Source organism: Nicrophorus vespilloides, unplaced genomic scaffold, assembly GCF_001412225.1.
Source record: "Nicrophorus vespilloides isolate i.1.1-1 unplaced genomic scaffold, Nicve_v1.0, whole genome shotgun sequence".
In the NCBI taxonomy this organism is placed as follows: domain Eukaryota; kingdom Metazoa; phylum Arthropoda; class Insecta; order Coleoptera; family Silphidae; genus Nicrophorus; species Nicrophorus vespilloides.
This window is the reverse complement of record NW_017098761.1, coordinates 1-14,642: the sequence shown is the minus strand read 5'-3', so window position 1 is coordinate 14,642 and position 14,642 is coordinate 1. Positions and strand designations below refer to the sequence as shown.

The 14,642-nt window shown below is 31.7% G+C and overlaps 1 protein-coding gene across 2 annotated transcripts; it reads left to right on the top strand.

The window, feature by feature from the left end:
• Positions 1-214: 214 nt before the first annotated feature.
• LOC108563130 (atrial natriuretic peptide-converting enzyme-like) lies at positions 215-6,816 on the top strand (the record flags this gene model as incomplete). 2 transcript variants are annotated; one of them, XM_017921721.1, is given in 7 exon segments in its annotated part: positions 215-412; positions 623-696; positions 749-1,532; positions 1,591-1,723; positions 4,582-4,926; positions 6,364-6,519; positions 6,601-6,816. In XM_017921721.1, coding segments are annotated over 6 exon segments (1,696 nt in total), but the record flags the coding sequence as incomplete, so codon positions are not given.
• Between the last annotated feature and the right edge of the window lie 7,826 nt (positions 6,817-14,642).

The following is a 14,642-nucleotide window of genomic DNA, read 5'->3' as shown; positions in this document are numbered from 1 at the left end:
TTCGGTCCGAGCAAGCGAAAAATATTCCGCGTTGCTCGGGGATGCGGGGGTTGCAGTCGCTTCCCCTATTTATTTCCAATTTGAAAATGGCATTGTTGGTGCATGTCGCTGTCGTTTGTTTTATTCCTATTTTTCCTAGTTTTCTTTTCACTTACCTTCTTTTTTTTGTTTTGTTTTATTTTATTTATTTCTGTAAAGAGGCTGCATTGAACGAGTCTCGGTGGCTGGTTGGTAACGGCCGGGAGGGTGGTAGCAGGGTGGAAGCTCGTGGTTAGTTCCCTGTGGCGCAGGCCCTAGATCTGAACCGCTTTCAGAAGCAGTCGCGTACACATGTCATCATACCGTGATCACCTAACGTACCCAGAGTTCAGCGCGCGTCCGTAACTTGCACGCACGTCTCATGCGCTCTAAGGTGAGTACTACAAACTGGATGCATTCTGGTAGTAGTAGATCAGTGACAGCAGACTCAGGGAGCAGTTGTTATCCACTTTATACTTATATCACGTGCGACCAATCGTAAGCACATTAACAATTTATTTATTTTTATTGAATTGTTTTTATTTTTTATTTGTAAATTTAATTTTTTTATTATAATTAAATAAATTGCAATATTTTGTTGCAGGTGACGCGATAAATGCAACAAATCTTTGATTTAGTGGAGATGGTCGAGCACGTGGAAGCGCGTCCGAGGCCAAGGTAGTGGTAACGACTGGTCAAATTAGTGCGAAGAGTGATTGTTTTCTTTCAGGTGGGGGAGCCTAGCTACGGAGCATTCGTTCCTAGACCTTCTTCAGGAAGAGACACCCTCGAGCGCAGTGCTGCAGCCGGCGGCTTTAACCCTGGCCCCAATAAACGCAAATATTTACTCGAGAAGACACTCTTCCCACGCTTGCCCAACAAATGAGTCCCAGAAGACGTCCTCGTTCCAGGTAGTGCCCAAGGCGACAGCTACTCCATCATCCTCGTCGGCTCTTCCACCGCTGCCTCTACGGCCGCCGGCCGTCCCCAAGCGCAATTTCGTACCCATGATTGAACCCAAAGTGAAACCCAAGTCACCTCCGGCTATACCACAAAGGAATCGCCGCCTTCCTCCGGTGCCTCCGGCCAGGAAGACTCGCAGCGCCTCGCCCAAAAACAAATCGACATCCTTTGAGTTCGAGTACGCCAGGATTACGATACCGCCGGCACCTATGGGTCCGCCGCCACCAGCCCCTAAGGCGTACCACAAACAGATTTCACCGGCCAACAAAACTAATAACCCGAAAGTTTCAATCCGTCAGGATTCGAGTATTTCCAGCGATAGCTTCAGTCAAAACTCATCGCCCAGTTATACAACGAAAACTATGGAAACGCCCCTGCTGCCCCCGAAGACACCGGTTAAACAAAACGGCGTTATCAATAAATTACAACCGCATGTTGCTGAAGATGATTCCAGTGGGAACTCAACAATAACTAAGAGCGCGTCGACGCCAGCCAGCCTCCAAGCCATTGTCAGATTACAGAACGGATCCAACATGACATTACATCACAGGGTAATCATCCCTGCACCGCGCACTGCTGATTTCCAATTCAATGTTTAATCCCTTCCAGATCATTAAGGACATAAGACGCCCTTCCAGTCATTACGTGAGCAGGATGGGGTTTCGCTTTCGCTTCGCACAAGTCCTGATTAACGCTCTCTTCCTTTTGGGTATCGGCATTGGAATGGCCATCTATTTTCGAGGTATGTCAAAAATTCAATACTTACAAATATTATTTTTATATTTTCTTGATTAAGTACTTTTAATTAACATTTGATTACTTTCAATTATTTTACTTATAAAAATTAATTTTTATTAAGAAAATAACAATTTCAATTCATACAAAAATAAATGATTATGCTGGCTGGATCCATTTTAATGATTTATTTCATATTTTAAACACGTTATTTTTGTTAATAACATTAATATTCGTAAAAATCAATTTTAAAAAATTGTCATGACGCATTTTATATAAAAAATACAATTAAAAAAATAATAATTAACTATTATTAGTGTCCTAATTCTTCTACAAAAGATGTTTCATTAATGTTGATTTTTCCACTATTTGTATTACACTGAAATTCTAAAATAATTATAATTAAATATGCATTTTATCATATTTAATTATAATTATTTTAGAATTTCCGTGTAATAAAAAAGGTAAAAACATTTTGTATTTGTATAATTATAAAAAGAAAGCTGACTTACCCAATTTTATTTTCTGTTTAAATTTAAATGTTTACAAACTTAGAGCTTTTCCTTTAATACGATTTCCATTTAAAGGACTTTTATTCCAATCATCAGAGATTTCTCCATTTTATATTGCATTACAATATTCGTGTAAGTTTGCTTTGCATTTACTGTTGATCCAGCAAAAAAAAACACGTTCTTGGATTTTGTGTTCATTTTATTTGATTTTTCGAATGAACATATATATTCAAAGTCCTTCCAAACAACTTCCAGAAACCAATTGTTTTTTATAATAAAAATACAATTAAAATTTTGTTCGTGATTGACTTTAAGTATTAATTATTATTATTTATAGTAAATTCAATTTTATCAACTAGATAAATTACATATAAAGCGCGTTAAGTGTAAAACCATTTACAAAAACAAAATACAGTTCACTGCACTATTTCAATGAACGATATGTAAATTAGAAGAATTGCAGGCGTTTTCTCCCCTGCGATTAATTTGTTAAAGTAAGTGAGTGTAATTTGAATTCGGTTTCACGCTGACCTAAAAACTTGATGGAAATTTCAGTCGGAACTAAGAGTGACGTGGCGATAAAACTATTTGCATATAAATTTAATTTTTATATTAAGCGAGCAAGAATATTTTACGAGAAATAAAAATTATGTTTATATTTGTTTCAATTTATATTTCTCATTCGCTTTTACGTTTCGTAATATTCTTCATCCCAGTTCGGGCTAATATTTGAACGCAATTGCTTTATATTTATCTTTAATTATCCAACTAATTGTAACGCACTCGTAACTTAGCTTAGGATACTCAACAGGTTGTCGCGATTCGAACTAAACAACAACAAAAAAAACAACATTTGGTAATGTCTCTTTTATTTGCATGGCAAAGCACACTAGCAAATATTGAATTAAATCAAGTACACTGTGAACCCGATTCTCTCGAGCTCTTTTCAGTTCCGATTTAAGTGCCAATTACCACCACTACTTATATAATTTGCGTAGAAGCGCTCAACAAATTTGCAGTTTATAAGCAAAATCAATATTCGGGCAATTACCAGTGCTAATCAGCTCGAACATCGACGAATATTTTACCCATAAACGCGATTTTGTTTTATTTATTCAGTCAACATCGGGTGTAGCTTACATATTGTTTCAAAACAACATAAAATTGATTGAATTATTTTGTAAAGTAACGTAGTTGTACAAAATAAATTATGAAATGTTTATTTATTGAATGATGATTATAACTTCAGGAATTAAGATAAGTTTCAGCAAAGTCATAAATAATATTAATTGGAATACATTTTTAACTACAAAGTCATTAGAATTCTTATATTATTGAGAGCTTCAGATAATTTTATATAATCACATTTGATGTTTTTTTTTTGAAGAAGAAATAAATATATTTCATTTAGAATATTGCAAAAACGTGCACAAACAGATTTTCATCTAACCCTTTGATTCAATAAGGCAATTCTATATGTCTTTTGAAATATCAATTCCTTTCATCTTGTTTATATGAAATCTTTCTCGTTTCATAAAAATAATCGAGTTTTTCATCTTTTTATAAACTAAAGTATTTTCTAATTTCATTTCATTAAAATATTAATTAATTTTCATATATTTATAATTTAATATAATTTCGATCAGTGCGGATTCATTTCAAAACAAATTAAATTTTAATTGAACAAATTATAAAAATAAATTCTAAAAAAAATATGTTATGTTGTGTTATGAGGTTCTAAATCCTCGGATAATGTACGGATTATATACTTATTTAATTATAGTACAACTTCTATTAATGCGGATTTACTATAGTACTGTTTACTAAAAATATTATTAAAATTATAGTTTAGATTTTGTTTTGATAAAATTTAAATCATCATCTTTGAAATAAAAATCTTATTTTCCGTAAAATAAATTCAATTTGATGGAAGGAAGCCTTCGTTTTACCCATCGGTTAGTTCAATACTTCAGATACCGAAGTGATTGGAAGCTGTGAAAGTGACCTCCGATATTCCCGACGTATTGCCATACTAATATTTGTTTTCCCCCTTACATATTACTACATCTGTATCCGACCATCCATCTATTCTCAAATTGACAGTTGCAATCTATTTTGTTCAAATATGAGGTAACGAAAACGAGCTTTAATCGATTTACACATCAGCGCTTCCTTTATTATTTCTTCATGTAGAATGATTAACAATTTTGTGATTTTCCCTAAACAACTTGAAATATTTTCATCTTTAAAAAAACAAATACAACAAAACAAGTAAAATGTTTGACGATTTTTGTTTGCAATCGAAGAAGTATATTTTTTTTTAAATATTCGTATTTTGGTTTGTTGTTTATAGCATATCCATTGGAAGTCCACATAGTCAATAATGCAACTATGAACACGTCTGGAATGTCTCAAATTGTAATTTACGAGAAGCCTGTTGTTAATCCGGCGCCTGGAATCTGTCTACCAGTTATTGTGAACTTCTGCCAGAATCACAAGGTTCCTTACAACTTCACCATCTTTCCGAACTTCATGGGTCATTTCGGGCAGCCAGAAGCACAACAAGAGTTAGAAGTGTATGATGCAGTCGTCGACGTGAGATGCTACGAGTTGGCAGCTCTTTTCCTATGTTCAGTATTCGTACCAAAATGTGGTCCCAATGGTATCCTCGTTAGACCCTGCAAGAGCCTCTGTCAAGGTGAGTAAATCTTAAGAAATTTTATACCTTATTCACATTGGACACGTTCCGAACGATATTGAATTAAGCCCGGAACTAAGCCGCACAAATTACATATTGTAGATTTAATAATCGTGAAGTTAGAACTATGATTTTAGAAATTTAGATATCAAATTATATATCACAATTCCAACTTACAATTTACTGACTTGGGATTATATTCATTTAGTAAAGTTTACAATTATAATCTGGTTAAGACTCAGTGGAGGCTTGTTGATAACTCTTCCACTAAGATAGGACAAGTTCCTCTTTAGCTGTCATTCTGAAATTTATATATAGTCACATCTCGAATACTATGGATATTAATACGCATTAGAAATATTCACGAGTCGCCATTTGGAATAGATTCCTAAGAGCATGACTATAAATTGAATTATGACAACATTTAAAGACAAGTAGACTTTACATTATCACAATTTTGTCAGTCACTTGTATTATTTATTGTTTTTTTTTTCAGTAAATAGAATCAATTTGTTTATAATAATTACTTTATACAAATTGCTATAATTACTATTAAATGCACCAGAAGAGTACAGTCTTACGCAACACTAGTACAATTCGCTTGTAGATTATACGGATTTACGTTGATGCTCGATGTGCATTGATATAATAAGATTTTCTGCATCCGTTGCGATGAAAGTAATTTGCATAACAATTGCCATCACTTGAGTTAAATATTTGGGTCAATCTAAAATTACGTAGTAAACTATGAACGTCGTATAAATAATACCAATTCATTTATTTCCTAGAAATGAATTGTGAGATAACAATTTCAATTGGGACATGATTTAATGATATTTACATCTCTGTGAGACGGATTAAAGTGTGCATTAGATGAAGACGTAGAATTATGTGATGATAATCTAAGTTAGGTTAGGTCAAGAGAGTATTTGCCAATTTTATTACATGCTGCTGGTTTTTATTGGGACAAATAACAGATAGTTTTATTTGAGTTCTTTTAAGTTCGATTCATTTCACTTTAACCTTATGTTAGGTCAAGGTTTTTTTTGAGTTGAGTTAGGTTAGGATATGACAAATATCAGTTAGTTAATATTTATTTTATTTAAATGAGGATTTTTTTTCATTGAATTTTGATTACTTCAATTTCAGTTGTATTAGATTATGTTAAATAAAGATATTTTACCTTAAAAAAAATTAATGTACATATTTATGTTATATGTTTATTATTGCTACTATTTAATTTAATATTTTTGGCCCAAATAATAAGTAGTAAACAATAATAATTACTAATAATCAAGGTTTTGATCTTTTGGTGTAATTTTGTTTTGTTTTAAAAGAACAATAACGCGTTGATTTGTATGACACGCCACGTACACAATAAATAGATATTTGACGACGCAGAGTCGTGTACGTTTGTCTTTTTTTTTTCCTTTATAGAAACCAAAAGACGATGCGGATTTTTCCTGGACGTGTTCGATTTGGAGTTACCGGATTACCTGTTGAAATGCGAGTATTTCCCTGAAAGCGCCGATCCCGATGTGTGTATAGGGCACAAAGAGGTGAAGGAAGCGAAAATACGCGCCTCTAAACCTGGTAACACAAACAACCACCCCCTCAATCGTCTAACACACAACCATTGAAATGGGCTCTTTTTTCTTTCTCTTTTGCTCTCAGTATGCCCTTCCGGATTCCAGTGTGATGTGAAACGATGCATTCCCAAAGATTGGCATTGCGATGGACACATAGATTGTATGGACCAGTCGGATGAATTGAATTGCCAACAATGTGGTCCAGGGATGATACACTGCGGAGCCGAGCGATGCATGTCTCAGGAGCACATGTGCGACGGTAAAGTCGATTGTCCTTGGGCACAGGACGAACGTAATTGCCGTAAGTTCTTTGTTCTATTCATCTACGCTTATTAAGGATTATGTCCTTCGATACAATACGATAACCACATTGCAAATTTAATTCATTTGCTTTCGATATTTATCAATCAGTTTACTTATTACTAACTATTGTTGTCTTATTAAATTCTATCAAGAATATAATAATTAAATCTTCTATTTGTTTATAAAAATATATTAATTTGTATTTGTTTTATAAGAGCGTAGAAACGCAATGAAACGTGTCGTATTTCAATAAAACATAAATCAATTAAATATCTGTCGAACGCAGGAAAACTTCGAAAACAATATGAGAATGTCTATCAAATATTTATTTTAAACACGACGGATGTAATAACTTTTATTGCTGTTGAAATCTTGTGCGGTATTTAACCTTTAATTGCTTTTCTAGGCTAGTTTACAAAACATTTACAATATTGATTAATGTAAAAGACAATTTTCGTTTGAAATTGATCTGCCAAAATTTACATGTACATGATTCAAGGCAATAAGTTGAGTACGTTAATGCGAACAAACATATAAATGCGTACCAATAAAAAAACAGTGATTCTGTATTTACATGACAATTCACGGACAAATTGATGCCTGAAATTAAAAATAACTAGAAATAATTAAAAATGCATCATTATATAGATGTACGTGATTCAAGTTTCCAGTACGTTTGAAAAATGTCGTGTACGTTAGTGCGAACAAACAGATATGTGTATACCAAAAATAAAACAGTGATTTACATAACAATTCACTGACAAATTGACGCCGGGAAATAAGAATAATTATAAATAAATAAAAATGCACTGGACATCCAGTACGTTAGTGCGAACAGATATGTGTGTACCAATAAAAACAGTGATGCTGCATTTACATGGTAATTCACATTGACGTTATATTCATTTTATCGGTGGCAATCGCAAGCCTGACAACGAAATCCCGTCTATCGAAATCCCAAGTGTATCGAAATCCTGGCTGGCTCAAAATTCCGACATTCGAAGTCCCGACTACCATAATCCCGACAATCAAAATACCGATTATATCTAAATACCGACAGTGTCTTTTATTATTATAAATTTCTACAATAACATTTTTATGGTAGTCGGGATTTCAATATAGTTGGGATTTTGTTTGTCGGGATTATGGTAGTCGGGATTTTGATTGTTGGTATTATGGTAGTCGGGATTTTGACATAGTCGGAACATTAATACAGTCGGGATTTCGAACGTCGAGATTTCGAACGTCGAGATTTCGATACAGTCGTGATTTCGAACGTCGGGATTTCAATAGACGGTCTTTCGGTTGTCGGGCTTGCGATATAGACCCTCATTTTATACGTAATTGAACCATGATTGTATTAATGATAAATTTATTTTTTTCACATTATTTTTAAAACTCTGAACTTATAAAATAAATATTTCCCTTTGTTATATAAACAAAACAATTAGAAAAAAAGTACAACATTTGATACCAATCAATTATCGATGTTACGTGAAATGAAATCGTACTTACTTAAAGCTCTAATGGAATTAACTACATCGACTGAGTATATGTTCAACGGCGAAACTTTGTACAGAGAGCACAATGTAGAACAAATATATTAAATAGAAGCCTGTTGGTGTATAGTTCAAAACGTTACAATAGGTTAGTGGTGTACATATATGTTGAAAGGACTTTTGAAAAACTTCAAAGGGAAGCTTTAAAGCACAGAGAAATTCACCCTGCAGTCCATTTTGTTCTTTAGGAAACGCAAAAAGGTACTACAAAAAAGTATGCACATATTTACATAATAATAATAAACACATTGTAATTATTTGTTTATTAAATATAGAAACATAGGTTAATGATGTACAGGTATGTTGAAAGTATATTTAAAAACTTCAAAGAGAAGTTTTAAAGCACTTTACAGTACGCAAAAAAATGTATGTACATAATTATATAATAATAAAGTACTCATAATGTAATTATTTCTGTATCAAATATAGAAACAATGTTAAAAATAAATGATAAATAATATGAAGCGAAATAAATTTCATCGGAGAAAATTTATGTTACATAATTTACATTTAATATCGCGACGAAATTACGTCGTTGAATTATGCTTGGGCCGCTTAATTAACTTTAGATGATCAATATTATTATATACGCTTACTAGTATATACCATACAATATTTATATAATGTATTATGTAATATTACATTTTATGGTGGTAATCTAATGAATTGAGTAAATTTTGTCACGTGTTGCCCTTGAAATGGGAGTCTAAATATGACAACAACAAAAAACATTTAAAACGTTTTGAATTTAAGGAATTAGTGTATGAAATATGATTTGAATATTTTGCATATATGCATGCATTAATTGGAATCATTTAACTGGAATCTATTAATTAATTTAATTATACTAATTGCTCATTATGCGTATTATTTTCAAGGTTATATTATAATATTCACACAATTTTATCATATAAATTTATAGAACTATTATAATTACAATATTAAAATAATTATTTAAAAAAATATTATCCAAAATATTTTTAAAAGCATTTCTTTTTATATTTATATTATTTTAAATTTTATTTCAATCCAGTAAAATAATAGTAATTTTTACTATTTTATCATTTATTAATAAGTTAGTTTAAAAAGCTAATAAACAATATTATTATTGCAAAGTAATAAAGAAAATCGAGATTATATTTTTTTCTAGAATTTCCGGGAAATTTGTCCCGGTTCATCAAATCGTCTAGTGAGCTTATGTACGTTAAGACTGGACGCTCTTATATTGATATGGTTTTGTAGCCTCTTTTGATGTGATTTGACAAATCAAGCGATAATATCTGTAAAATTATCACTTTGTCCTGAAATAGTTTTAATTTTTTGTTTGTTTATTTTTTTTTAATTGCTTATATATTTAACAGGAAACATACAATATTGCTACCAAATAAATTATTAATTCGCTGAAATCAATGAACTTTGTAAATTATTCAATTAGCTGAACCCAAACATATTTAAATGATCACGACGGTCTTTGGTTTTGTATCGTATTCCGAAAAAGGGATTTATCGGAATCCTCTTAAAGTAGTTGTAATCCTCTCCGAACTTGTTATAAGGAAAATCTTGATCCGCATTATTAAATAAGTCTTTCAGGAAATGAAATCCTGTCTTTCAATTGTACTAGTATATAACGATCATTAAATTAGTTTGGAACTTCCGGATGCAGTCCGGCGATTAACTTTCATAGAGTTTTCAATTAAGATTATTGAATTGTTAACGTCCACAGGATAGATAACTTGCTTTCACGTTCCTCTCGCTCCAGTTTGTCCTGCCTCGCGAAATGAACTAATCGTAATGAAATTATCCTAATATACATTCAGGCATTAGTGCAATTAGTTGATTCAATAGAGATTCATCATTCAACCACGAAAATCCCTGCGTTCATTTCAAATATAAAAATATATCAATATAGATTGATTGATTCGGATGCAAATTATATTTCATACTCAAAAATTGCAAACTGCAAAATTTTGTTCAGCGAAAACAAGAGTTAAACTGTACTGAATAAAGTGTGTACATTTCTGGTTTTGAAATAACTGCTCGAAGTTACTGAAGTGGTTGGGAATTCAAATCCGCTGACCGTGAATATTATATAATCCGCAACGCTGAATACGTGCCACCCTTTTTATTATTATTATTATTTTTTATATATATATATATATAAATATTCTTTGTAACAAAACTAAATGTATTCGCAATCGATTAAATGTTTTTAGTACATATTTTCAAGAACTTAAGTGCTTTAAATGAATAAAATATGAGATGTAGTCGCACCGCAACACTCGCATTAATTTTATACTGAACAGATTCATAATTCCATAACTCCATTTGAAATATATAATCCGATGCTCCCATTAAAACGTCAATATCTTCAATCACTTTCAATATTTATATTTATAAAAAATTAACTATTCTCCGTTATTAATTTAAGAGAAAATAACTATACTATACTATAAATACGTTATTACCATTAAATCCAAACTATACAAAATCCAGCAAAATAAAAAAAAAGGGGACAGAAATTGTAAATTAATTATTTTTGAAATTACATTTTTATAATTAATTCATTCACTATTGTTTTGTAGAATAACATATTTTTTTTTGAAAATATTAAAATTATTCAAAATTTTATTTATCGTTTTCTCTTGTACTTTATGTTCTGATTTTTATAAATAACTTATTTTTTTGTTATTATTGAAGTTTAAAGCATTTTTTTCCAATTACTCTAAAAGTTCGATCAGTGATGTAAATTGCAATTTAAAAGTGATTACTTTTTTTTATTGCTTAATAAACGTGATCAAGTTTTGTAAGAGAATTAAGTTTTGATTAACTATTGTCGTGAGAATCCTGTTTCTCTATGAGGATTCACTGAGTACTGGGAATTAAACTTGAAATATTGATTTTTATATAACAAAGGGATTAAGTAATTAAATTTGAGTAAAAAAAAAATAGCGCTTTTTTTTTGACGCTTTGTACGAATATTTGTAATGGAATCATTAGTAATGAACATCATTTCAATATCGGGATTTGCTTTTCAACCGAAACCATTAATTAAATGCTGTGGAAACATGTGTAATCATTGCATATAGAAACGTTTGCAGATCAAATCCGAACGGAGGGCGAGCGTTCAGCGGCAATTTAAATCTGTTTGATGTTGTAATTAAAATATTCGTATTTTATTTGACTTTCATTTTCGTTCCGTTTTATTTATCTACCTGTTGCAAGTAATTTAAAAATAATTCAATTAAATTGATAGGATGTAAAAAAAAATAATTAATTAATATTAATGATATTTGATCTATGTAATTAAAGACTAGATTAGCTTATTATTGATTTTAGGCTTTAATCGGCCACTAATTTGGAATGGTCTTATTGGATTATTGCATACCGTAAATATTTTGTACAGAACAATGGGATAACTGAATATTGGAGGAAAACTATTCGGAATTATTCAACGCGATTCGAAGCCGCGCAGCGAATCAATTATTTTCTATAGTATTTTGTTGATCCGAATCATGTGAACTAAGTTAAGCTCATCGTGCATTTGGAGGCGCTCTGCAAAATGTTATGTAAGCGCTTTTAGCTTTCGCAGAAGGGAGCGTTGAGAAATAAAATACGAGCTTCAACCGTACGACTTCTTTTTTTTTGCCACTCACGTTAAGCATACCTTGGAAATAATATTAAGAATGTCGAATTAAAATCTTTCTTTCTTTCTCAAAGCTAAACATTTCTGTTTCATTATTCTGTACTTTATATATATATTTATTATATTAGAAGAAATTATATTAATCCATTCCTATATAATTATTATGTTTGTTAAACAAAATATTGCGAAGAGTAACAATAGAACTAATTCAATGAGCCGCATGCGGCTCCGGAGCCGGTCTTGCTACTATCGATTATTTTCACTATTTCTGCCTACAAATTATTTAATTAGCTTAATTAAAAAGTTAATAAATTTTTAATCCGTTTACAAATGTATTTTAATTTTTAAATTCTAAATTAATAATATGAGGGCAATTTTATAAAGGTAATTATATAATAATTTATGTTTGAAATAAATACTTGTAATGGATACTTGAAATTAAACAAACAATACGTTTCAAGTGTTCTGACTTTGAATTGATATAACTTGGACCGGAAACAATTGCGTTCGTTGTCCCGAAAAGACAATGCAAGGAAGCAGCGATTGTCCTCAAAATGATGACAATTATGCGAATTTGCAAAGTAAAATAATAGAATCTATTATATCAGATTGTAAACAATACTTTGCCAATAAAACACACTAATTGTGTAATTCGCATGATTGACGTTTTTAAACTGCCCTTTATAGTTTGCAGGTGATTACGAATTGCACGTGTTTTGTTATTTCCAATTAAGTCAAATTACACAATCAAATTATATTAAATTTAATATGTATTCTGTTAAAATGTATAATGTTTTATTCTATGAAATATCTTACGTTTTATACGTAACAGAGAAACGACGGTTTTCTCGAATTTTTCAGTGTTTTAGGTTTATCGTGAATTTCTCGATAACCCCTTAAGATAATTACAGCATCGACCACTCGTATGAAAGCTGAATATCTCACCATTCCAACGCGCCTACAATCATCTTTGTATTGTCATCAAGTCGCATGTTATAAGCTGAAGAACATTTTTTTCTCGTTTTTTATTCAGTTTTTACAGTTTTTTGTGATTTTCTCGACAACCCCTTAAGATAATTACATCATCGACCACTCATATGAAAGCTGAATATCTCGCCTTTCCAACAAGCCTACAAACATCTTAGTGATGTCATCAAGTCGCCTGTTATAAGCTGAAGAAATTGAACGTTTTATTCGTAACAGAGAAACGACGGTTTTTCTTTAATTTCTCGACAACCCCTTAAGATAATTTCATCATTGACCACTCGTATGAAAGCTGAATATCTCACCTTTCCAACGAGCCTACACACATCTTTGTAGTGTCATCAAGTCGCCTGTTATAATCTGAAGAACTTTTTTTTTTGTTTTTTATTCAGTTTTTACAGTTTTTTGTGATTTTCTCGACAACCCCTTAAGATAATTACATCATCGACCACTCATATGGAAGCTGAATATCTCACCTTTCCAACGATCCTACATACATCATTATAGTTTAATGGAGACACCTGTTATAAGCTAAAGAACAATTTTTTTCGTTTTTTATTCAGTTTTTTCAGTTTTTCTTTAATTTCTCGACAACCCCTTAAGATAATTTCATCATTGACCACTCGTATGAAAGCTGAATATTTTGCCTTTCCAGCAAGCCTACATACATCTTAGTACTGTCATCGAGTCGCCTACTATAAGCTGTAGAAATTGAAAAAAAAAACACATACTTAACGTTTTATACGTAACAGAGAAATCACGGTTTTCGCGTGTTTTTTGCAGTGTTTTCGGTTTTCGTGAATTTCTCAACAACCCCTAAAGCTAATTACATCATCGACCACTCGTATGAAAGCTGAATATCTCACCTTTCCAACGAGCCTACATACATCTTTGTAATGTCATCAAGTCGCCTGTTATAATCTGAAGAACTTTTGTTTTTGTTTTTTATTCAGTTTTTACAGTTTTTTGTGATTTTCTCGACAACCCCTTAAGATAATTACATCATCGACCACTCATATGAAAGCTGAATATCTCACCTTTCCAACGAGCCTACATACATCATTATAGTGTCATGGAGACACCTGTTATAAGCTAAAGAACAATTTTTTTCGTTTTTTATTCAGTTTTTTCAGTTTTTCTTTAATTTCTCGACAACCCCTAAAGCTAATTACATCGACGACCACTCGTATGAAAGCTGAATATCACACCTTTCCAACGAGCCTACATACATCATTATAGTGTCATGGAGACGCCTGTTATAATGTTAAGAACATTTTTTTTCGTATTTTATTCAGTTTTTTCAGTTTTTCTTTAATTTCTCGACAACCCCTTAAGATAATTACATCGTCGACCACTCGTTTGAAAGCTGAATATTTTGCCTTTCCAACAAGCCTACATACATCTTAGTGCTGTCATCGAGTCGCCTGCTATGAGCTGTAGAAATTGAAAAAAAAAACACATACTTAACGTTTTATACGTAACAGAGAAATGACGGTTTTCTCGTTTTTTTTCAGTGTTTTCGGTTTTTCGTGAATTTCTCGACAACCCCTAAAGATAATTACATCATCGACCACTCGTATGAAAGCTGAATATCTCACCTTTCCAACGAGCCTACATACATCTTAGTGCTATCATCAA